General features: G+C 43.1%; 1 protein-coding gene across 1 annotated transcript; it reads left to right on the top strand.

Moving 5' to 3' along the window:
- Positions 1-88: 88 nt before the first annotated feature.
- Positions 89-16907, top strand: LOC112254796 (arginine-glutamic acid dipeptide repeats protein). Its single transcript, XM_024427658.2, is given in 18 exon segments — positions 89-378; positions 1724-1784; positions 2083-2207; positions 2711-2810; positions 3060-3158; positions 3502-3582; positions 5700-5853; positions 8574-8654; positions 8867-9060; positions 9360-9527; positions 9758-9883; positions 10136-11160; positions 11162-11416; positions 11590-11791; positions 12635-13355; positions 13707-13844; positions 13989-14187; positions 15776-16907. Coding segments are annotated over 18 exon segments (3789 nt in total). The 5' UTR covers positions 89-352; the 3' UTR covers positions 15810-16907.
- The last annotated feature ends 6818 nt before the right edge of the window (positions 16908-23725 follow it).

The following is a 23725-nucleotide window of genomic DNA, read 5'->3' as shown; positions in this document are numbered from 1 at the left end:
TATCCAGGTGTGAACCTGTTCAGTATTCTCGCGCTCTACAGTTTTCCTGGCGCTCTGAATAATGTCTGCGTTCGAAGCGGTTCTATATTTTGGTATCGATGCTCTCTGGGGCATGGCTCTGTAGACACTACAGTAGATTATCCTATTAGCGACCGCGGCACATGCTCCGTTATATCTACGGAGAGCGGAACTTTTAATGCTGAGCGTGGGGCTGAGGTCACTGCACAATTTAGTGCTAGGGAGAAAAAAAATCGTCTCTTAGCCTCCATTTTGAGTAGTATGGAATAGCATAGTTTGTATCGACCACTACGCTGGCAGTGTCAACCTAAAAACGACACTAAGAGCCTCCGACATGGACGACCTGTTCAGTCCGAGAAGGTAATGGCGTTGCCTCGTACATTTTTACATTGTTTTAGACGCGAATATTTTACATTTCTGTGTTTACCTTGCCATTTTTATGACATACTTGGAATTGCAATGGTCGCGATGGCGTTAGCTCGATCCATGTAGCTAAAGCTAGCAATCTATCGTACGGATAAAATATTTCAGTATCTAGATATATTTAATTGATCACGTGGTGCATTGTGGATTACTGTCATCTGTGTCAATTCAGCTGTCACAGATTTGTGGTTTCTGTCGATTTTCACTTCGGCTCCCGGGAAAGACTTATGTCAATACTCCATTTTGCGAGACTGTCGGGCCACGTAAATAGACAATGACGATGTGAGGATGCTTATTTTAAATGTAAAGTATGCGTTATTATAAACTTCAAAGCAACACGCTTCAGACTATGCTTATTTTGTAAAAAGGCAAGTGTGATAAGCATTGCAAGTGGCTGGAGACAGGACTCGTTTATGTAATGTTTGGAGGGAACGTAATAGCCGCATTCAGATTGGCTTTCACTGATGGATGGGCGGGATTAAAGGAAACCGCTGTCCAATTGAAATGCAAGATTAACCCAGTAATATGAAATATTTAGATTAGGATTAGGGATTAAGATTGTGCTAGGCTCATAGCCTATTTGCCTTGTGATTTGTGTTAAATATGTTTAATTCCTTTGCATGTTGCATGCACTAGTATGTCAGAAAAAGGGATGTATCTAGCACTAGTTTTTTTCTGTTTTAGAACAGAACATTAACATTGCTATATGGTTATAAACATTACAATGCAATACAATTTAACTGTCCATATGTTACAGCAAACAACAGAAATTTGATAGCACACATCACACACATTTGAGAGGAGCACAGGGTCAAGCTACAGTGCAGCGCCCCTGGATGAAGAGCATGTTGTGGGGTTAAGGGCCCTGCTCAAAGGCCCAACGGTAGGGGATTGTTAAGATGTGAACCCAGCAGCCCTTCAGTTGTCAGATCAAATCCCCTCTTTATTTCTAGCGCTCGGCTCGGGATTCAAACAGTCAAGCTTTCTGCTAATGCTCCAATTCCTTAGCTGCTGGGCTACCTACCTACAATTACACTGTTCACTTGATTGATACTACAATTGATAGTGACATTTTGTCAACATGTGACTTGAATAAAACAATGAGTTTTTAATGGTGAGCGAGCTTTACGCCTTTTCATTTTCAATGATTCTCTAATAAAATGTTTCTTGATTTTAGTTTTTATTCTGTTCAAATCAGTTGCAAATATAACAGAGGATACTATGCACAATAACAATATAACAATGTAATATCTAACTGTTTTATATGTTATAACTGAATTAGCCTTATTTCCAGGAGCCTGAACAGCACGCAGGGGGAGATCAGAGTGGGATCAAGTCATCAGGTAATAGTCCATTAACCCCCTTTAAGCAGGCTGTCCCTCTCTAATGTATTGCCCATTGGAGAACTTACCATATAGCAGTACCGTTATGTCTTCAACAATCTCCATTGGTTTAGTGTTGCAAAATTTGAGAGCCTCGTGATACATACAGTATGTCATAAACTATCTCGCTGACATAACCTGACATATATTTGTATGTATTTGTGAAATACATGGTGCATATCTCATATCACTAATCAACTGTCTGTGACAGTGAGACAAACATGGTCTTTATCTGTCTGTATTATTTGTGTGTATGCAGGCTAAGCTCCCTGAGCTGCAACCACGCCCTGTGTTTGGTGTTCAGACTCAGACAGAGAATGAAGAGCTGGTGTGGATGCCAGGGGTCAATGATTGTGACCTCCTCATGTACCTCAGAGCTGCCAGGTTCGTGTCGACTCAGCAACACTCATATTAGCCTGATCCCAGATCTGTTTGTGCTGTATAGCCAGCTCCTGTGGTTGTTGTTGGGTATACAGCACAAACAGATCTGGGACCAGGCTACACTCGTAGTGTATCTTATGTGTGATGAAAGGTGCAACCCTGACAGATTTAAAAACGGATGGGATTCATACCAAACGTGATGTCTGTCAGCCCTGCATAACACTGGTGTTGCGAGTAAGAGTGAAGTGCATTATTATGATTATTAAGTAGTGTGTAGAACATAATTGTTTCAGTTTGACTGCTGCTGGTTTTTAGTTGTCATTTAGTATAAAGACTTGTCTTATCAGAGTTCTTCTAGCTAGCCTGTCAGGTCATTATTGTTAAAGATAATGTCATTTAAAAACACTTCTGTAGGCGACTGTAGTGCACAATGTTTGTCATGCTTGTCATCCTGACTGACTGCACAGCAGGATTTATTTATCTTCCATGTCTCTTCCTGATTGAAGGAGCATGGCAGCGTTTGCAGGGATGTGTGACGGAGGATCCACAGAGGACGGGTGTTTGGCGGCCTCTCGTGACGACACCACACTCAACGCTTTAAACATGGTGGGCAGGAATACATTTCTGCATTTAAATGGGAATATGAAATAGAACAATGAGATCATTTCTTTTTTACGTTCCCATTTATTATTTTTTCCACTTAAATGTAATAGTTTTTTGTTTTTGTTTTTTAAACATTGTAGAGAAATGTTTTTTTTTAAATATATAGTGTACAATTGCAAAAACAATATATTGTTACAAATAAGATCTTGAACCCTTCTCAGGTGATCTTTGATTGTCTCCCTCCCTCTACAGTTACACGCCAGCCGTTACGACGCAGCTAAAGCTCTCCAGCGCCTAGTGAAGAAACCTGTGCCCAAACTCATTGAGAAATGTTGGTCAGAAGATGATGTGGTAAAGCAGCCTTGCACCATGCTTACTTCAGGTCCAAAGACCATGTTTAACTTTAGGCACTTGGGCCTGATTCATAATTGAGATGAGCATTGTAACTCTGACTTTTGCATAAATCATTCATTGATGTCAATGTGAGATTTGCTCAGATATTTTAGTTAATCGCTCAAGACAGAATATGGCGCTATGTGTTGTTAGGGCTGCTCTGTGGTTACATCGGGTTACTCCAATATGTATTATGGCCATTGTGTAACATAGGCAATAGTGAAACAATATGAAACACGTTTACACTGCATGGTATATTGTTGACTGTTTTTATTTCACCCACAATCTCTACAACCAACAGAAGCGGTTCATCAAAGGTTTGAGACAGTACGGCAAGAATTTCTTCAGGATTCGCAAAGAGCTGCTGCCCAACAAGAAAACGGTAAATGAAAACACCTGGTGTAATACATTTTACTCTCATACTGTGTCTTATGTCTGTCTATACATAACAGACATATAACTAAACATAAATATACCGTACACACAATCAACAGACCTAACTGTTTGCAATTTAGTCAGTAGTTCCTTCTTATTTGATGTACTTGCTGTTATACTTGTTACGTTCCCCAGTAAGAACCAAATAATTTCACTCAAACAGAATGGGGAACTAACAAAGAGTCACTGACAACAACCAGGAGGGGTTCTGAAAGACACTCATGGGGGTGTCCACTAAAAGTTGACAAGCAACAACAACTGGAACCTAAAAGCCACCCACCACGAGTGTCCACTAAATTTTGCCCAAGAAGAGACAAAGAAAAGAAAAATCCATACCAAATTTAAAGACAGGATGCAAACCGAAACTGTGGAGCAAGACGAAAACATAGAAGATCAGACAAAGGAATGTTTTTCTAGAAATCAAATAGGGAGAGCCAACTAAAAGGTGTTGACCCTCCACATCTCTCAAGATCACTGGGCTAGCCACTCTTAAATATCACCTGGGCCAGCATAGGTGAAATAATATCTGACTAACGAGACGGCAATCAGCACAGGTGTAACAAATACATAATGTCATGACGCTAGCCCTTTCAGTGAATTGGCTAGCAGAGATGTTAACAGCAGTTTTTATGACTTTACAACCACGTCGTGTCTCCCTGACCATGCCGTATGGGAGAGAGAGGGTCACAGTAGAACAAAGGAACTCTCCCGCCAAATTTTATCTAATCCCAGAATTTGAGAATGTAACAATATTCCTATATTGGAGAATGTGTAAACGGTCGGTGGAGAAGCCAGCTATGACCTGGTCCGTTTTGTTTCATGTTTATGACCTCATGAAAGACAATACAGCAACATTACCCTAACTCTGTTTATACAGGTTCCTCAGTTATGAGGCTTGCATCTAATTATTGTATAAAATGAATGAGTAAGATAAAAGCCTCGAATAAAAGCCTCTGTGACGAAAAGCCAACTCCGTTCCAAATAATGGGAGGACTTCACATTGAAAAGGGCTAATTTCAACTTTACAGGCCAGGAAACGTGAGAGCTTGCGCCACACGTGAAATGATATGAACTCTGAACTATTGATCACCTAAAGAAGAAGTACATACTAAACTAGCATATATCAGACTGCAGCTGAATATATGCTCAAATCTAGTACGAGAACACTGACCGACGAGGAAGCATCTCCAGAGTGAGATGAACCTCTCAGACCACGTGAACCTGTCACACGATGATCCGGAAGACTCCACAAAGGACAAACCAGAGCCTCACATCACCAGCTCAACTATCGAAGCCAGCTTCACGTTAAATACAGTTCATTGCTTTTCCGAATGGGCTATCGTTAGCGGCATATGTATTTATGTGAGAATAGCTTTCCAGGTCTGATAGAGACCAATGTTCCGTATTCTTCCTTCCAAAACCCCCTTCTCTTCTCTCTGAATCTATTGTGTTATAACCAAACTGTTTGTGTTTAGTCCACTAGGGATGGTATTTACTGTATAATGTTATTATGCATTGTATATTCTTTAATATGTATATTGTTTAATTAGTTAGTAAATAAATAATTGAGCCAATTTGTGTATGGATGATTCATAGTAGAGTCTGGGTTTGTGCAGATAACCAAGAATTTTACGAAGTTCAGATGAGACTGACGGAAGGTAATAATAATAATTAATTAATAGAAGAATAATTGATCAGATATTAAAATTTGAAGAGTTATATTTGGAAAATTCAAATTTAGTAATCTGAAAATTGTCCGTGGTGCCCTGACTTCCTAGTTAATTAAATTTACATTATTAGTTTAATCACGTAATAATAATTATAGAGAATTGATTTGATAAAAAAACAGTCTTCACATTTAATGACAAGTCAGAGACACGACACTAACGATGTGACATCATTTGGCGCGCCCTACGTGCTAACGTGCTATACGTGGCAAAACATAATTGGAAAAACCAAAACCTGTAACACACTTCAGCAACACATTCAATATCTTTATCTGTATCTTCATTGGAATCTGCACACTGTGCCCTCTTCTTAAATCATGTGTTGTGTTGTTGGCAGGGGGAGTTGATCACATTCTACTATCACTGGAAGAAGACGCCTGAGGCTACAGGCACGCGGCCGTACCGTCAGCACCGTAGACAGCCGTCCTCACGCAAGGCCAAGACTCGCGCCACCGCTGCCACTGTGAACACCCCTTCCCAGTCCCAATCCAGTGAGTGCCGGGGGTTTTCAATTCCTCTAAGATTTAGCTTATTTTATGGCCGGGTTCCTGGACACAGATTAGGACTGGTAGGGGATAGTGGGGTAAGTGGAGCCGTTTTTACATTCAGCATCACCCAGTCAAAGAAAATATTGTATTCTTTCTAACAAAGATATAGACTATGTATACAAAAGTGTGTGGACACCCCTTCAAATGAGTCGATTCAGTTATTTCAGCCACACCCGTTGCTGACAGGTGTATAAAATTGAGCACACAACCATGCAATCGCCATAGACAAACATTGGCAGTAGAATGGCCTTAGTGAAGAGCTCAGTGACTTTCAACGTGGCACCGTCATAGGATGCCACCTTTTGAACAAGTCAGTTGGTCAAATTCTGCCCTCCTAGAGCTACCCTGGTCAACTGTAAGTGCTGTTATTATGAAGTGGAAACATCTAGGAGTAACAACGGGTTAGCAGGGAAGTGGTAGGCCACGCAAGCTCACAGAATGGGACCGCTGAGTGCTGAAGCGCGTGAAAAGATCTTCTGTCCTTGGTTGCAACACTCACTACCGAGTCCCAAACTGCCTCTGGAAGCAATGTTAGCACAAGAACTGATCGTTGGGAGCCTCATGAAATGGTTTCCATTGGCCGAGCAGCCGCACACACGCCCATGATCACCATGCGCAATGCCAAGCATCGGCTGGAATGGTGTAAAGCTCGCAGCCATTGGACTCTGGAGCAGTGGAAATGCGTTCTCTGGAGTGATGAATCACGCTTCACCATCTGGCAGTCTGACGGACAATTCTGTGTTTGGCGGATGCCAGGAGAACGCTACCTGCCCCAATAATGCATAGTGCCAACTGTAAAGTTTGGAGGAATAATAATAATGGTCTGGGACTGTTTTTCATGTTTCGGGCTAGGCCCCTTAATGCTACAGCATACAATGACATTCTAGACAATTCTGTGCTTCCAACTTTGTGGCAACAGTTTTGGGAAGGCCCTTTCCTGTTTCAACTTGACAATTCCCCCGTGCACAAAGCGAGGTCCATACAGAAATGGTTTGTCGAGATCAGTGTGGAAGAACTTGACTGGCCTGCACAGAGCCCTGACCTCAACTCCATCGAACACCTTTGGGATTAATTGGAGTGCCATCTGCGAGCCAGGCCTAATCGCCCAACATCAGTGCCTGACCTCACCAATGATCTTGTGGCTGAATGGAAGCAAGTCCCTGCAGCAATGTTCAAACATCTAGTGGAAAGCCTTCCCAGAAGTGTGGAAGCTGTTATAGCAGCAAAGGGGGGACCAACTCCATATTATTGCCGATGATTTTGGAATGAGATGTTTGACAAGCAGGTGTCCACATACATTTGGTCATGTAGTGTTAGAGCGTTGGACTAGTAACCGAAAGGTTGCAAGTTCATATCCCCGAGCTGACAAGGTACAAATCTGTCGTTCTGCCCCTGAACAGGCAGTTAACCCACTGTTCCTAGGCCGTCATTAAAAATAAGAATTTGTTCTTAACTGACTTGCCTTGATAAATAAAGGTAAAATAAATCAAATTAAAATTAAATATACTGTGGGGAGAACAAGTATTTGATACACTGCTGATTTTGCAGGTTTTCCTACTTACAAAGCATGTTATGTCATGCAATAAAATGCAAATTAATTACTTAAAAATCATACAATGTGATTATCTGGATTTTGGTTTTAGATTCCGTCTCTCACAGTTGAAGTGTACCTATGATAAAAATTACGGACCTCTACATGCTTTGTAAGTAGGAAAACCTGCAAAATCGGCAGTGTATCAAATACTTGTTCTCCCCACTGTATCTACAACACAAAATCAATGTATACGTGTTTGTATAGTGCGTATGTTGTCATATGTGTGTATGCATGTGTCTGTGCCTTTGTTTGTGTTGCTTCACAGTCCCACTGTTCCATAAGGTGTATTTTTTATCTATTTTTTAAAATCTGATTCTACTGCTTGCATCAGTTACCTGATGTGGAATAGAGTTCCATGTAGTCATGGCTCTATGTAGTACTGTGTGCCTCCCATAGTCTTTTCTGGACTTGGGGACTGTGAAGAGACATCTGGTGGCATGTCTTGTGGGGTATGCATGGGTGTCTGAGTTGTGTGTTAGTAGTTTAAACAGACAGCTCAGCGTATTCAACATGTCAATACCTCTCATAAATACAAGTAGTGATGAAGTCAATCTTTCCTCTACTTTGAGCCAGGAGAGATTGACATGCATATTATTATTATTATTAGCTCTCTGTGTACATCCAAGGGCCAGCCGTGCTGCCCTGTTCTGAGCCAATTGCAACTGTCCTTTTTTGTGGCACCGGACCACACGACTTAAGTTGTCCAGGTGTGACAATTCTAGGGCCTGTAGGACCTGCCTTGTTGACAGTACTTTTAAGAAGGTAGAGCAGCGCCTTATCATGGACATACTTCTCCCCATCTTAGCTACTGTTGTATCAGTATGTTTTGACCATGACTAAACTCCAAGCAGTTTAGTTTAGTTTAGGGTTTAGTGAATGATTTGTCCCAAATTCAATGCTTTTAATATTTAGGACTAACTTATTCCTTGCCACCCATTCTGAAACTAAGGGTATTTTTCTATCATCTAGTCCAGTAACTGTAGATAACACAATAGGAGTGGGTATAGTCTTTGTCTGAATGAATAGCAGTGGGTATAGTCTTTAATCTGATCTCTTCTCTCTTCTGCAGTGGACATAAGTTCAGCCAGTGAGGATGACCTGGACAGTGAAGACAGCGAGCAAGGCACCTGTGGACACTGTGCCACAACCAGTGAGTATCGCTTAACTCTGTCCGTTTCTTTATTTCCCCCATTGATCCTATTGGTTTGCATTGATGTCATGTATCATACTTGCTCCGCCAGCCACCGGTGCTCAGTTCAATGGATTCTGATGTACTGTATGTTTCTGTCCTATGTTGATGACAAATCAAATTTCTCCTCTTGTGATCAATAAAGTTTATCCCATTCAATGTTTTAATTTCAGCCTCTAAGGACTGGCAGCACGGAGGCCGGGATAACATCCTCCTGTGTACCACCTGTCGTACCTACTACAACAAACATGGCCGCCTGCCGCCTGGCCCTAAGCCTGCTGACCCTCCCTTCATGTTCAAACCTGTCAAAGAGGAAGAGGAGGGCAACGGGAAGCACGGCATGAGGACGCGACGCAGCAGAACACCGGTAAGCCTGGGAACCGCCCATCTTAGCCCCATCTTGTGTATACCTCCCTTCCTCCCTGCCACCCACACTCTGCTATCTCTTTCTCTCTTTCTCTACCATCCTCGCTCTCTTTCCCTACCACCCTCCCTCTTTCCCTACCACCCTCTTTCCCTACCACCCTCTCTCTCTTTCCCTACCACCCTCCCTCTCTTTCCCTACCACCCTCTCTCTCTTTCCCTACCACCATCATCATTATCTTTCTCTCTCAATTGTTGTTATAATATCTTTCAATACTTACTCTAAGTTGTATCTGTCTCCAGTTGTCTTCATTAAGAAGTGGCCACAAGAGGCTGACCGGCTCTCCTACCAGTGAAGACCAGCAGTCCAGTAGCCATCCCTCTCCCGCCCCCAGTGGAGCTAGCTCCACCTCCAACGCATCCAGAACCTCCTGTTTAGAGAAGACTGATAACACAAAGAAGCCTGGCAAGGTACAGTCACACACATATATTATTTTTGAAGTCATGGAAATAGATTTGAATGCACAGTAATGGCGCATTTGTGAATTGAAGTACACCTAATATCATATACAATCATAACATCTAGTTGTATTTCTGCCGTTCAGACCAAGGCTTCCCCTTTGTCCAAATACTTTTTACTGTGTTGTATATTCATGTAGAACTGAATTGAATAAGTGAATTATATTCCTTCCATCTAACAGAAGATAAAGGAAGAGGCGCCCCTACCAAAGAGTACTAAACGTTCCAGGGAGAGTGCAGCCCAGGACCCAGAGGAGCCTGAGAGAACACCAACTAAAAGGACGAAGATACTGCAGGTCAGACAGAGTGTAAGACAATAGGAAAGCAATGACAGCTACAAGGTGCAAGATCAGAGAGAAGCAAAATAAGCTAAACCAGCTCTCAGAAACATATCACTTTTGTTGACTCGTTATTCTTTAGTTAATGTCTTATCTTCCTGCACTAAGCTACATTGTTGGGTGTAACTAGATCTATCCAGTGGCTCTTTTTGGGTAACATTCGCATGATGAGAACCTCCCCTCACCAACAATTCTAACCTTGTGTCTCCATCCTCCTCTCAGGGTGAACAGGCAGAGTGCCGGTCGGAGGGCGATGGAGAGGCTGAGGCAGAGAGGGGTGAGGTGGAGGAGGAGAGCTGCTCAGACAGCCGCAGTGCCCAGGACGACGGCAGCAGCGACACCAAAGACATTGACCAGGACAACCGCTCCTCCTCCCCCAGCATCCCCAGCCCTCGCCAGGGCAACGAGAGTGACTCTGACTCCTCTGCCCAGCAGCTCCAAGGTGCCCACCAGGCTGCAGCAGAGACCGTCAGTGCCCCTGCTGCTGCCCTTGCTGAAACACAGACCCCACAGATTGTTCCTCCACCACGGGTTGCAGGCTCAAACACATCCCTGCCTCCCCAGGGTACCTCTCCCTCTGCAGAGCCTGGCCAGGTACAGGCCCAGGCAACCCTCTCCCCAGAGCCTCCCCAGCCTTCAGCCACCTCTGCTCAGGCTGGTCAGTCAGTTAGCTACCAGACAAGTCCCCCACACAACCGACCCCTACCTCCCTCTCACCCTCTCGCTGGCCACTCACCTGTCCCTCCTCCGCTGGGACAGGCCTTCCATCCTCCAACTCCTGTATTCCAGGGTCCTCTTCCTTCTCCTGGCTCTCTGCCTCCCACCCAGCCCCTGTCCCTCCATGGTGCTCCGACCCAGTGCCCCTACCCCCAGCGACCCCCTCCTCACTTTCCCAGGGAACCTTCCTTCCCCCAGGCCCTCCCCCTCACCTCCGGGCCCCAAATCAAACCACCCCCAACCACACCCATCCCTCCATCTCACAAGCAGCCACCACACCTCTCTTCTTCCCTTGCTCCCCCTTTCCCGCAGATGCCGTCCAACCTGCCCCCTCCTCCGGCACTGAAGCCCCTCAACTCCCTGCCCAACCAGCACCCTCCCGGTGCCCCTCCACCCCCTCCAGCTCATGCCCCAATCCCTGCCCATGCAGCAGGGAGTCCCACCCCAGCCTCCCGTGCTCACGCAGCTGCAGAACCTCCCTGGCAGAGGCAGCCACTCCCACCCCCACTCCTCCCTGCCCTCCTGCTCTGCCCCCTCAGCCTTGCACCCTGTCCTCTCTGCCTCTTCTCCCTCTACCATGGGTCCAGTCCCTAGTCTCCAGCTCTCCTTCCCCTCCCTACGCCCCTCGCCCGAAAACCCCATTGGCATTGGAGGGTCACATGTCCAGATTAAAGAGGAGCCATTGGATGAATGTGAGGAGCTTGAGAGTCCGCCCCCTCCACCCAGAAGTCCCTCACCGGAACCTTTGGTTGTCAACATCGCCAGTCATGCCAGCCAATCAGCACGGTACTTACTGCATGACATCACTCCAGGCAGTCCTGTAAGATGGGCCTCCTTTACAGAGTTAATTGTGGCCATTGTGTTTCTCAAATGTTAACAGATGTTGTTCATCTGAATTACATATGTTCTCAAACAATATTGTTGTGTGATTGCTATATATGCTGTTTGATTCATTTCAGATTTTTCAAACACCTGGACCGTGGCTACAACTCGTGCTCCAGAACAGACCTGTTCTTCACTCCCCTGGCCTCATCCAAGCTGGCCAAGAAGAGAGAGGAGGCTGTGGAGAGATCCAAGAGAGAGGCTGAGCACAATGCCCGAGAAAGGGAGAAGGACAGAGAGAGGGAGAGGGAACGAGAGAGGCAGGAAGACAAAAATGCTGTGAGTAATATTCCCTCTGTTCCTTTTTTTCTTTGACATAACTGATGTGATGTCTATATCTCAGCAATGTTATCAATGATATTATTACATACTAGTACAACAATGTTATCAATTATATTATTACCAGTGGTGGAAAAAGTACCAAACTGTCATACTTGAGGAAAAGTAAAGATACCTTAATAGAAAATGACTCAAGTAAAAGTTAGTCACCCAGTAAAATTCTACTTGAGTAAAAGTCTAAAAGTATTTGGTTTAAAATATACTTAAGTATCAAAAATAACTGTAATTGCAAAAATATACTTAAGTATCAAAAGTCAAATTAAAAGTATAAATCATTTCAAATTCCTTATTTGAAGCAAACCAAAGGGCACCATTTTCTTGTTTTTGAAATTTACGGAAAGCCAGGGGCACACTCCAACACTCAGACATAATCCAACACTCAGACATAATCTGTGTGTTTAGTGAGTCCGCCAGATCAGAGGCAGTAGGGATGATCAGGGATGTTTGGTTGATAAGTGCGTGAATTTGACTATTTTCCTGTCCTGCTAAGCATTCAAAATGTAACGAGTACTTTTGGGTGTCAAAGAAAATGTATGGAGTAAAAAGTACATTATTTTGATTGTGTGAAGTAGAGTAGTCATAAATATAAATAGTAAAGTACAGATACCCCAAAAAACGACTAAAGTAGTACTTTAAAGTATTTTTACTTAAGTACTTTACACCACTGATTATTATATAGTATTACAACAATGTTATCAGTTGGATGTTTTGGATACCTGTAGGACTCTATACATTGTTTTCTTTCAAATTTGAACCACCTTAATGAGCCTCTTCTTCTTCCAGAGAGCTTCCAGCTCGTCCCACGACAGCCGTATGAGTGATGTCCAAATGTCCGGCCAGGTCCACATGCGCTCCTCCTTCGAGCAGCCTCCCACCAGTGTGGCCGCTGTGCCCCCTTACATCGGCCCCGACACCCCTGCCCTGCGCACCCTCAGTGAGTACGCCCGACCCCACGTCATGTCCCCCAACAATCGCAACCACCCCTTCTTCGTGTCCCTGTCCCCCGGGGACCCTCTGCTGGCATACCACATGCCCGGCCTGTATGCCGCCGAGCCCAGCCTGAGAGAGAGGGAGCTCCGTAACCTCCGGGAGAGGGAGCTCCGCGAGAGGATGAAGCCTGGCTTTGAGGTCAAGCCCCCAGAGATGGAGACCATGCATCCATCAGCCAACCCCATGGAGCACTTTGCCAGACATGGAGCCCTGGCCCTGCCGCATATCGCTGGGCCGCCCCACCACCCCTTTGGCCACTTCCACCCGGTCATGCAGAACCACCTGGAGAGGGAGAGGCAGGCACTGGCCCTGGCCGGGCCCCAAATGCGTCCAGAGCTAAGCTACGCTGAGCGACTGACTGCTGAGAGGCTCCATGCTGAGAGGATGGCATCTGTGGCTAACGACCCAGCCGCCAGGCTGCAGATGCTCAACGTCACACCGCATCACCACCAGCACTCCCACATCCACTCACACCTGCACCTACATCAGCAGGACCCACTCAACCAAGGTGAGGGTAAGGACATTTCTACTCAATTATATTCTGTCTTGTTTCATCTTCAGGATATGTATGTACTGTATATGTGTGTACTGTATATATGTGTGTGTACTGTACGCACAAATTGATTATTGTTTTAAAAACAAGAACATTTGATTAGTATTATATATATTTTAAATTCTTATTTAATGTTCTTTGATAGCCCCTTCTCTCAACATTAAATGAGACTGACTCTCCTCACTGTATTACTCTGTCTACCTACCAGTGTAGTTTGTCCCCCTGCTCAATATTAACTGATGTTTATGAAATGTGTTAATTTATATATTGTTTGTTCTCCTGCCTCATTAGATGTGTGTTACTGTCACCCAGGTAATGGGCCCCACCCTCTGGATCCCCTGGCTCCTGGGCCCCGTCTGGCCCGCTTCCCCTTCCCTGGAGGCCCCATCCCCAACCCTCTGCTCAACGACCTGCCCCACGACCATGACATGTTACGACACCCACTGTTTGGTGAGGAACAATAACATTCACCTTGACTATCTATATGGGAATACACACACATCCAATTCACTGTATTCAGACTATATTTCTGTGATTGTGAGGTGACTAAGACTCACTCTGATGTTTTGTGCCCCTTGATCAACATCCGTACAGCCTATGCCGCTGTTGCAGGAGCAGGGTACCCCCGTGAGCTCCAGGGGCCCATCCCCCAGATGTCTGCAGCCCACCAGCTCCAGGCCATGCACGCCCAGTCAGCAGAGTTGCAGAGGCTGGCCATGGAGCAGCAGTGGCTACACGGACACCACCACCTACAACACGGGGGGCCTCTGCCCGGACAGGAGGATTACTACAGGTGAGGTGATTACCAACTCCGAACAATAACGACAACAACAGTTTACCTGAAGACAGTGCTTTCATTTATGCAGTTACTGAAAAATTGAAGTCACTCGACAAAGTTGGATCTTGATTATTGATGAGCTAATATTATATCATAAATCACTAGACAAATGTGGGATCTTGGTTTATTGATGAACTATTGCACTAACATTAATAAACTCAGCAAAAAAAGAAACGTCCTCACTGTCAACTGCAAACTTAACATGTTTAAATATTTGTATGAACATAATAAGATTCAGCAACAGACAAACTGAACAAGCTCCACAGACATGTGACTAACAGAAATTGAATAATGTGTCCCTGATGAAAGGGGGGGTCAAAATCAAAAGTAACAATCAGTATCTGGTGTGGCCACGAGCTGCATTAAGTACTGCAGTGCATCTCCTCCTCATGGACTGCACCAGATTTGCCAGTTCTTGCTGTGAGATGTTACCCCACTCTTCCACCAAGGCACCTGCAAGTTCCCAGACATTTCTGGGGGGAATGGCCATAGCCCTCACCCTCCGATCAAACAGGTCCCAGATGTGCTCAATGGGATTGAGATCCAGGCTCTCCGCTGGCCATGGCAGAACACTGACATTCCTGTCTTGCAAGAAATCACGCACAGAACGAGCAGTATGGCTGGTGGCATTGTCATGCTGGATAATCATGTCAGGATGAGCCTGCAGGAAGGGTTCCACATGAGGGAGGAGAATGTCTTCCCTGTAACGCACAGCATTGAGATTTCCTGCAATGACGACAAGCTCAGTCCGATGATGCTGTGACACACCGCCCCAGACCATCACGGACCCTCCACCTCCAAATCGATCCCGTTCCATAGTACAGGCCTCGGTGTAACGCTCATTCCTTTGACGATAAACGCAAATCTGATCATCACCGCTGGTGAGACGAAACCGCAACTCGTCAGTGATTCAGCGACGGTGGGTTTGTACCCATAGGCGACGTTGTTGCAGGTGATGTCTGGTGAGGTCCTGCCTCTCTCAGCCTATTGCAGACAGTCTGAGCACTGATGGAGTGATTGTGCCTTCCTGGTGTAACTCGGGCAGTTGTTGTTGCCATCCTGTACCTGTCCCGCTTCTGATGTACCGATCCTGTGCAGGTGTTGTTACACGTGGTTTGCCACTACGAGGACAATCAGCTGTCAGTCATGTCTCCCTGTAGCGCTGTCTTAGGCGTCTCACAGTATGGACATTGCAATTTATTGCCCTGGCCACATCTGCAGTCCTCATGCCTTCTTTCAACATGCCTGTCTTTTTCAGAGTCAGTAGAGAGGCCTCTTTAGTGTCCTAAGTTTTCATAACTGTGACCTTAATTGTCTACCATCTGTAAGCTGTTAGTGTCTTAACGACTGTTCCACAGGTGCATGTTCATTAATTGTTTGTAGTTCATTGAACAAGCATGGGAAACGGTGTTTAAACCCTTTACAATGAAGATCTATGAAGTTATTTGGATTTTTACAAATTATCTTTGAAAGACAGGGTCCTGAAAAAGAGATGTTTCTTTTTTTGCTGGGTTTAGTTTATTAATGTTATTTTCCTCCACAGCCGTCTGAAGAAAGAAGGTGACAAGCCATCGTGAGACACCTGACGATGTGAGTCACCATGGAAATGCATAAAGAGAGAATGCTGTGTAATGCTGTGTACTTTTGAAATACATTGTGACAACTGATCTTTTTTTATTAGTTTAAATGTAATCGAGAGTTAAGAATCTTTGTGGCTCATAATAATTGTTTCTTGCTCAGCACTTAAAGGAATAGTTTACTCCCAAATCATTGAATGTTTGTGAGAGTATTTCATATCTCAATAATGGTCTGTTATAAAGATTAACATAGTTTCTGTTCCATGCCATTTTTTGTCTATAGATGTTAGACATTTTTCCACTTAATATGGATTTCATAGCTTTTAGATTTCTCCTAATGCAATATAGCGGGCAGGATCTACACAATAGATGGTGTGGAATATAGCTCACCTTTGAAGTTATGAAAACATCTGACAAACTTTGATTAGGGGGTGACTATCCTTTTATTTTCTAAACAGTCTGACTGATCTCCTTGTACAGAATGACATTTAATATTATATGTTTGGATGATTGACTGTAATAACCTTGCATGACTGTTTCTCTTCGATTTTCATCAGAACTTAGAGTAGCGTTGCTAATGTGTGATTAGACAACAAAAAAAGCATAGTAGATACATTTTATTCTATATCTGCAAAATATTTGTCTAAACCCTAAAGTTTTATATATTTCAAGATGTTTTCACAATTTAACCTGACACACACAGTAACATTTTTTAGATTGTAAATAATACATGTTCAATATTCTATATTATTAACTATGATTATTATGAATATTAGTGAATTCTTGACTTGCAAGCTGGCACAATAAAGTTAAATTATTTAGCTATACACACACAGAATATATAGCGTTATAAAGTAAAGTGAGTTAACACAGACAATTCTAAATTGGAGTATCACTATTGTCACCCCTGACATAAAACGGTGTTTAGAACAGTGGATCCAGATAGTAATATTGTTTTGGTTAGACAAAACAGAAAAAGCATTTAAACCTTGGCATCTCTACCATGGACAAACCCTGTTTGAATATTTATGTGAAATAATATGGAAAACAAAGTGTATGCATTGCATATTTATTTGAATAAATAACTCTGCAATAACATGATAAAATGTATTGTTCAAACTATACCCTCTTTGGATGGATGGATGGATGGAACTTTTGGGGAATTGTTTGTGGTAACAGTAATAGGCCGATAGGGGGCAATCCTCACCCTTCCTTAGTGAAACTGTTGTTTCAGTAGGATCACTTTCGAATGAGAAAGTGAAGGCTATAAAGAAATAATGACGCTCAAATTTAAGATCATTAAACAAAATAATGAGTGATTCTATCAGCCTAATCGAGGTGTAGATTACATTCCAGTGTTCTCACATTCCAGTGTTCGGACTTGTAAACAAGGCTGCATGGGATTTCTCTTAATGCGACTTTGTTCATTTGCCAATGGCAAAGGTATAATTCCAGGAGCCACTTGTGGATTTGACAGCTCTAACACAGTTCAATCTCTGACACCGCCAAAACAATCTCTCTGCGGGTGTCAGCTAAAGTGGATCTGATTGAATAGAGTCCCTAGTCCCAAGCATATGGGACTGTAGACCCCACATTCAGACCTGTGCAATAATAAATGGAGACTGAGTCAAAGAGATGTATGGTAAGTTGAATTGCTTAACAATGACAAATAGCTTCTTGAAGTTATTCAATCAATTTACACACAACACCATACTGTATATTATAGAGGTTCATTAAACTTGTCTAAGGTGAAAAGTGTTAGTGTTGCTCTTGATATTGATTTCACATTTGTCAAATATGGCAGATATTATTTGGCCTTTCTTTCCACTGCGGATAAAACCATTCAGAGCCTTGCATAGACCATGTTAACATTAGCCTTTAATAATCATACAGAATAATGATGAAATACATTGTTACTTTAATAAGTGCACAATATGATATTATGTTTTGTAAATGACAGAGCCCTTGGTGGAAATGTCATTGAGATCTTATGGTAATTTACTACAGCTGAATGATTTGTTTGGGCTGACCACAATTTAGATAATTCATGAATTAATTCATTACACAACGACATGCATATATCAAATTGTATCAATTCTTTCAATTGGACTTAAAACTCTTCCTCCAATGTTTTTCTCTTCACTCAACGTAACGCTTTGGAAATACATTCCGTCATGCAAGTCAGGCAGACTAAATAACTCGCCCTCGCAGGCTGCAGGCCCAGCCTGGATCGCGCCCTCAGAGCATGCGCAGACCAGCTGGCCGGTGTGTTTACGGATATATTCAATCAATCCCTATATCAGTCTGCTGTTCCCACATGCTTCAAGAGGGCCACCATTGTTCCTGTTCCCAAGAAAGCTAAGGTAACTGAGCTAAACGACTACCGCCCCGTAGCACTCACTTCCGTCATCATGAAGTGCTTTGAGAGACTAGTCAAGGACCATATCACCTCCACCCTACCTGACACTCTAGACCCACTCCAATTTGCTTACCGCCCAAATAGGTCCACAGACGATGCAATCTCAACCACACTGCACACTGCCCTAACCCATCTGGACAAGAGGAATACCTATGTGAGAATGCTGTTCATCGACTACAGCTCGGCATTCAACACCATAGTACCCTCCAAGCTCGTCATCAAGCTCGAGACCCTGGGTCTCGACCCCGCCCTGTGCAACTGGGTACTGGACTTCCTGACGGGCCGCCCCAGGTGGTGAGGGTAGGCAACAACATCTCCTCCCCGCTGATCCTCAACACTGGGGCCCCACAAGGGTGCGTTCTGAGTCCTCTCCTGTACTCCCTGTTTACCCACGACTGCGTGGCCACGCACGCCTCCAACTCAATCATCAAGTTTGCGGACGACACAACAGTGGTAGGCTTGATTACCAACAACGACGAGACGGCCTACAGGGAGGAGGTGAGGGCCCTCGGAGTGTGGTGTCAGGAAAATGACCTCACACTCAACGTCAACAAAACTAAGGAGATGATTGTGGACTTCAGGAAACAGCAGAGGGAACACCCCCTATCCACATCGATGGAACAGTAGTGGAGAGGGTAGCAAGTTTTAAGTTCCTCGGCATACACATCACAGACAAACTGAATTGGTCCACTCACACAGACAGCATCGTGAAGAAGGCGCAGCAGCGCCTCTTCAACCTCAGGAGGCTGAAGAAATTCGGCTTGTCACCAAAAGCACTCACAAACTTCTACAGATGCACAATCGAGAGCATCCTGGCGGGCTGTATCACCGCCTGGTACGGCAACTGCTCCGCCCTCAACCGTAAGGCTCTCCAGAGGGTAGTGAGGTCTGCACAACGCATCACCGGGGGCAAACTATCTGCCCTCCAGGACACCTACACCACCCGATGTTACAGGAAGGCCATAAAGATCATCAAGGACATCAACCACCCGAGCCACTGCCTGTTCACCCCGCTATCATCCAGAAGGCGAGGTCAGTACAGGTGCATCAAAGCTGGGACCGAGAGACTGAAAAACAGCTTCTATCTCAAGGCCATCAGACTGTTAAACAGCCACCACTAACATTGAGTGGCTGCTGCCAACACACTGACACTGACACTGACTCAACTCCAGCTACTTTAATAATGGGAATTGATGGGAAATGATGTAAATATATCACTAGCCACTTTAAACAATGCTACCTTATATAATGTTACTTACCCTACATTATTCATCTCATATGCATACGTATATACTGTACTCTATATCATCGACTGCATCCTTATGTAATACATGTATCACTAGCCACTTTAACCATGCCACTTTGTTTACATACTCATCTCATATGTATATACTGTACTTGATACCATCTACTGTATCTTGCCTATGCTGCTCTGTACCATCACTCATTCATATATCCTTATGTACATATTCTTTATCCCCTTACACTGTGTATAAGACAGTAGTTTTGGAATTGTTAGTTAGATTACTTGTTGGTTATTACTGCACTGTCGGAACTAGAAGCACAAGCATTTCGCTACACTCGCATTAACATCTGCTAACCATGTGTATGTGACAAATAAAATTTGATTTGATTTGATGTACAATATACATAACATGACCAGAAATATGTGGACAACTGCTCGTTAAACATCTCATTACAAACTTATGGCCATTAATGACTTGGTCTCCCCTTTGCTGCTATAACAGGCTCTACTCTTCTGGGAAGGCTTTCCACAAGATGTTGCAACATTACTGCGGAGACTTGCTTCCATTTAGCCAACAGCATTAGTGAGGTCGGGCACTGATGTTGGGCGATCAGCCCTGGCTCACAGTCTGCGTTCCAATTCATCCCAAATGTGTTCGACGGGGTTGAGGTCAGGGCTCTGTGCAGGCCAGTGAAATTCTTTCACACCGATCTCGACAAACCATTTCTGTATGGATCTCTCTTTGTGCACGGGGGCATTGTCATGCTGAAACAGGAAAGGGGCTTCCCCAAACTTTTGCCACAAAGTTGGAAGCACAGAATCATCGAGAATGCCATTATATGCTGTAGCATTAAGATTTTCCTTCACTGGAACTGTCGGTAAGATGGCATCCTATGATGGTGCCACGTTGAAAGTCACTGAGCACTTCAGTAAGGCTATTCTACTGCTAATGTTTGTCTATGGAGATTGCATGACTGTGCTCGATTTTATACATCTGTCAGCAACGGGTGTGGCTGAAATAGCCGAATCCACAAATTTGAAGGGGTGTCCACATACTTTTGTATATATAGTGTATTTGATATGATCTTTGCATAGAAGTGGCCTACACTATGTTTGTTGACCATGTACATTCACATAATTTGTTTAATCCCTTTTACAAGCACAGAATGTTTTGCAAAGTTCTGCCATTTGCATGCATGACAAAGCAAAGACATGGCGTGGCTTCTCTCCAAGCATAAACCTACCTGCTTGACTGACATCTTTGACTTACACTTAACCCTGACAAATACATTTTCTCCACATAGACTTTCTACATACAAATGGCATTGATTTTACTTTGCACATTTATCAAAAATAGGCTCTCTGGTTGCCTTCCAAATGTTCTTTGATATAACTGAAATGCTGACTGAATTAAATCACAACAAATGCATTTTACATGATCCAAATACTCTGTTTTACACACATGAAGGCACCACATAGTCATGCTTACCATGTTGCTGTAAAGTGACATCGACATACTGTACAGTCTAATAGTCTCTATGGTCCTCACAGAAACATGTTAGCCCTGCTATGTAGGTGTGTTTAATGCAGTCTGAGAAATGTTTGCACACTGAACATATGATCACTAAATTAGAACATATCTCACTGTCAAAACATATATAATTGACCAGCTTCCTGTTGATCAGCTTCCCGTTGAGTAAAACATTAGGGGCCGGTGTCCCAGATACAGATTAAGTCTAGTCCTGGACTAAAAAGCACTTTCAGTGGAGATTCTCCATTAAACTAGCTTTTTAGTCCAGGACTAGGCTTAATCTGTATCCGGAAAACCAGCCCATGTGGATTAGAATACTGATGAACGTTACTACTACTGTGCTGCCAGTAAACACTATGTTACGATATGGAAATTACTACTGTGATTGAGATATAAATGTTTGTTAGTGTTACTTTGTATGAAACTGTTGATGACACTGCTATGGTCCCAAGTGAAAATGTCTGGAAACGTTCCCCTAGAAGCAATAGCTACATATCATGCCTCGTCCTCATTTGAATCATTCAGGTCTTCAACTTCCCTACTCTACACCACATAGCATCAAAGGTATTGGATGGCAGATATGGTAATCAGCAGAGCTGAACAATAGTTCAGAGAGAGTTATTTACAGTATTTTGAATCTGTCCCACAATTATACTAGCCTGGTCCCAGTTCTGTTTGTCCTTGCATGGCAGGAGTTGGCAAGAGCAGAAACATACTGGCATCCTGGCTACAATTATACATGTGTTGTTGAAGATATACAGTGTCAACTTATCTATATGCAATTTCTATACATAAGAAAATAATAAATACAATAAAAAATGGATAAAGAAACCAATGAGCGCTGGACTGTCGTTCACGGTCACAAACCAGCGCTCTTTCTCTCTATTTTCTGATAGAAATAACACCATTCTCCATGCACTGTAATTTACAACTGGATAAGAGCTATTGATAAGAGCCTAGGTAAATGAGTAAACTATTTGGATAAGGGGATTGTAATTATAGATGACAATTGCTTTAAATCTATTTTACCATATAATCGCTGTAGACAAATGTGAAACCAGTTATTTGGCAGCAAATTGAAGCATATCACCATATCACCTTTTTCCACAGTGAAGTTTATGTAATACTGGCCTTATAATTTGGGATGAAATTTGGAGACCCAATCTGTAGGCTTCTGTAGCCATGCGCAAAAGACAGTATGGCATCAAACCTACCTGAGTTGTTTTTTTATTTCTAGAATGTTTTAATTATATGAGCAAACTTTTCACTGTATTTTTTTCTATTTGTATCACACATACATTTATAAGTGTCACTGACTTTAGAATTGATTTCCTTACATTTAGCATAATTTCATTAAATTGTTAGTTTACCATTCTTTCACCTGTCACGTTTGTGTAGTTGTTCCTGAGGATCGCTAGCAGTATTGGATCATATTAGGCTAACGTATTACAAGTTGTGCAATCATTTGGGACGTGTAGCCTATTTGAATCATAATGGAATTCAGACCATACTAGCAGTTTAAACCTGGCGCACGATTCACCATGACTGGACCGTTGTCATCACAGTTCCATGATTAGTGAGGAATCGGGATTATTCGGGAAGATTTATAGGACTACTGTTTTGTAGGACTATTGTTCACTTTTCGCACCTTCCAATATTTAATGAGTTGAACAATTGAATATGGCAACTTTCAGGATGAATCAAACCACTGTATTTTTGATTCACCAATTCACCTACCCCTAAATAAATATACAAGATCAGAGTATTTTTTTAACCACCAATTGGTGCTGAAAAGGAGATGGATATGCGTGTATTTATATGGCTTTCTTTCATTGATCCCTAATATTCTGAACCCTCCATATAGTGCCTTCAGAAAGTATTTACAACACCTTGACTTTTTCCACATGTTGTTGTTACAAGGTGGGTAAAATTGATTCGTAATTTTTTTGTCAACGATCTACACAAAATGGAAGAAAAATTCTAACATTTGTAAAAACAATACATGAAAAATGAAACACTAAAATATCTTGATTACATAAGTATTCAACCCATGTTAGAATCGTCCTTGGTGAACCCTTGGTCAGAACCCTTGGTTAGAATCACCCTAGAATCACCCTTGGCAGTGATTAGAGCTGTGAATCTTTCTGGGTAAGTCTCTAAGAGCTTTACACACCTGGACTGTACAATACAGTATTCAGACCCCTTCAATTTTTCCACATTTTGTTACGTTACAGCCTTATTCTAAAATGGATTAAATTAAATGTTTCCCCAGATCAATCGACACACAACCCCATAATGACAAAACGAAAACAGGTTTTGAGCTCAGGTGCATCTTGTTTCCATTGATCATCCTTAAGATGTTTCTATAACTTGGAGTCCACTTGTGGTAAATTCAATTGATTGGACATGATTTAGAAAGGCACATACCTGTCTAAGTGGTCTCACAGTTGACAGTGTATGTCAGAGGTCAAGGAATTGGTCAAAGGAATTGTCCGTAGAGCTCCGAGACAGGATTGTGTTGAGGCACAGATCTGGGGAAGGGCACCAAAAGAATTCTGCAGCATTAAAGGTCCCCAAGAACACAGTGGCCTCCATCATTCTTTTTGCAATGTAAGTAAAATGCGCTGTCAGTGTTCAAATGTTCTGTGCATTGTTGTGTGCACTGTGATGCCTTTTAAGCTAGTGGAAGCAAACATTTGTGTAAAGTCTCCAGGTCCAGA

The sequence above is a fragment of the Oncorhynchus tshawytscha genome, linkage group LG07 (assembly GCF_018296145.1).
Source record: "Oncorhynchus tshawytscha isolate Ot180627B linkage group LG07, Otsh_v2.0, whole genome shotgun sequence".
Classification (NCBI taxonomy): Eukaryota; Metazoa; Chordata; class Actinopteri; order Salmoniformes; family Salmonidae; genus Oncorhynchus; species Oncorhynchus tshawytscha.
The sequence above is the reverse complement of the archived record's forward strand: the minus strand, read 5'-3'. Positions and strand labels throughout refer to the sequence as shown.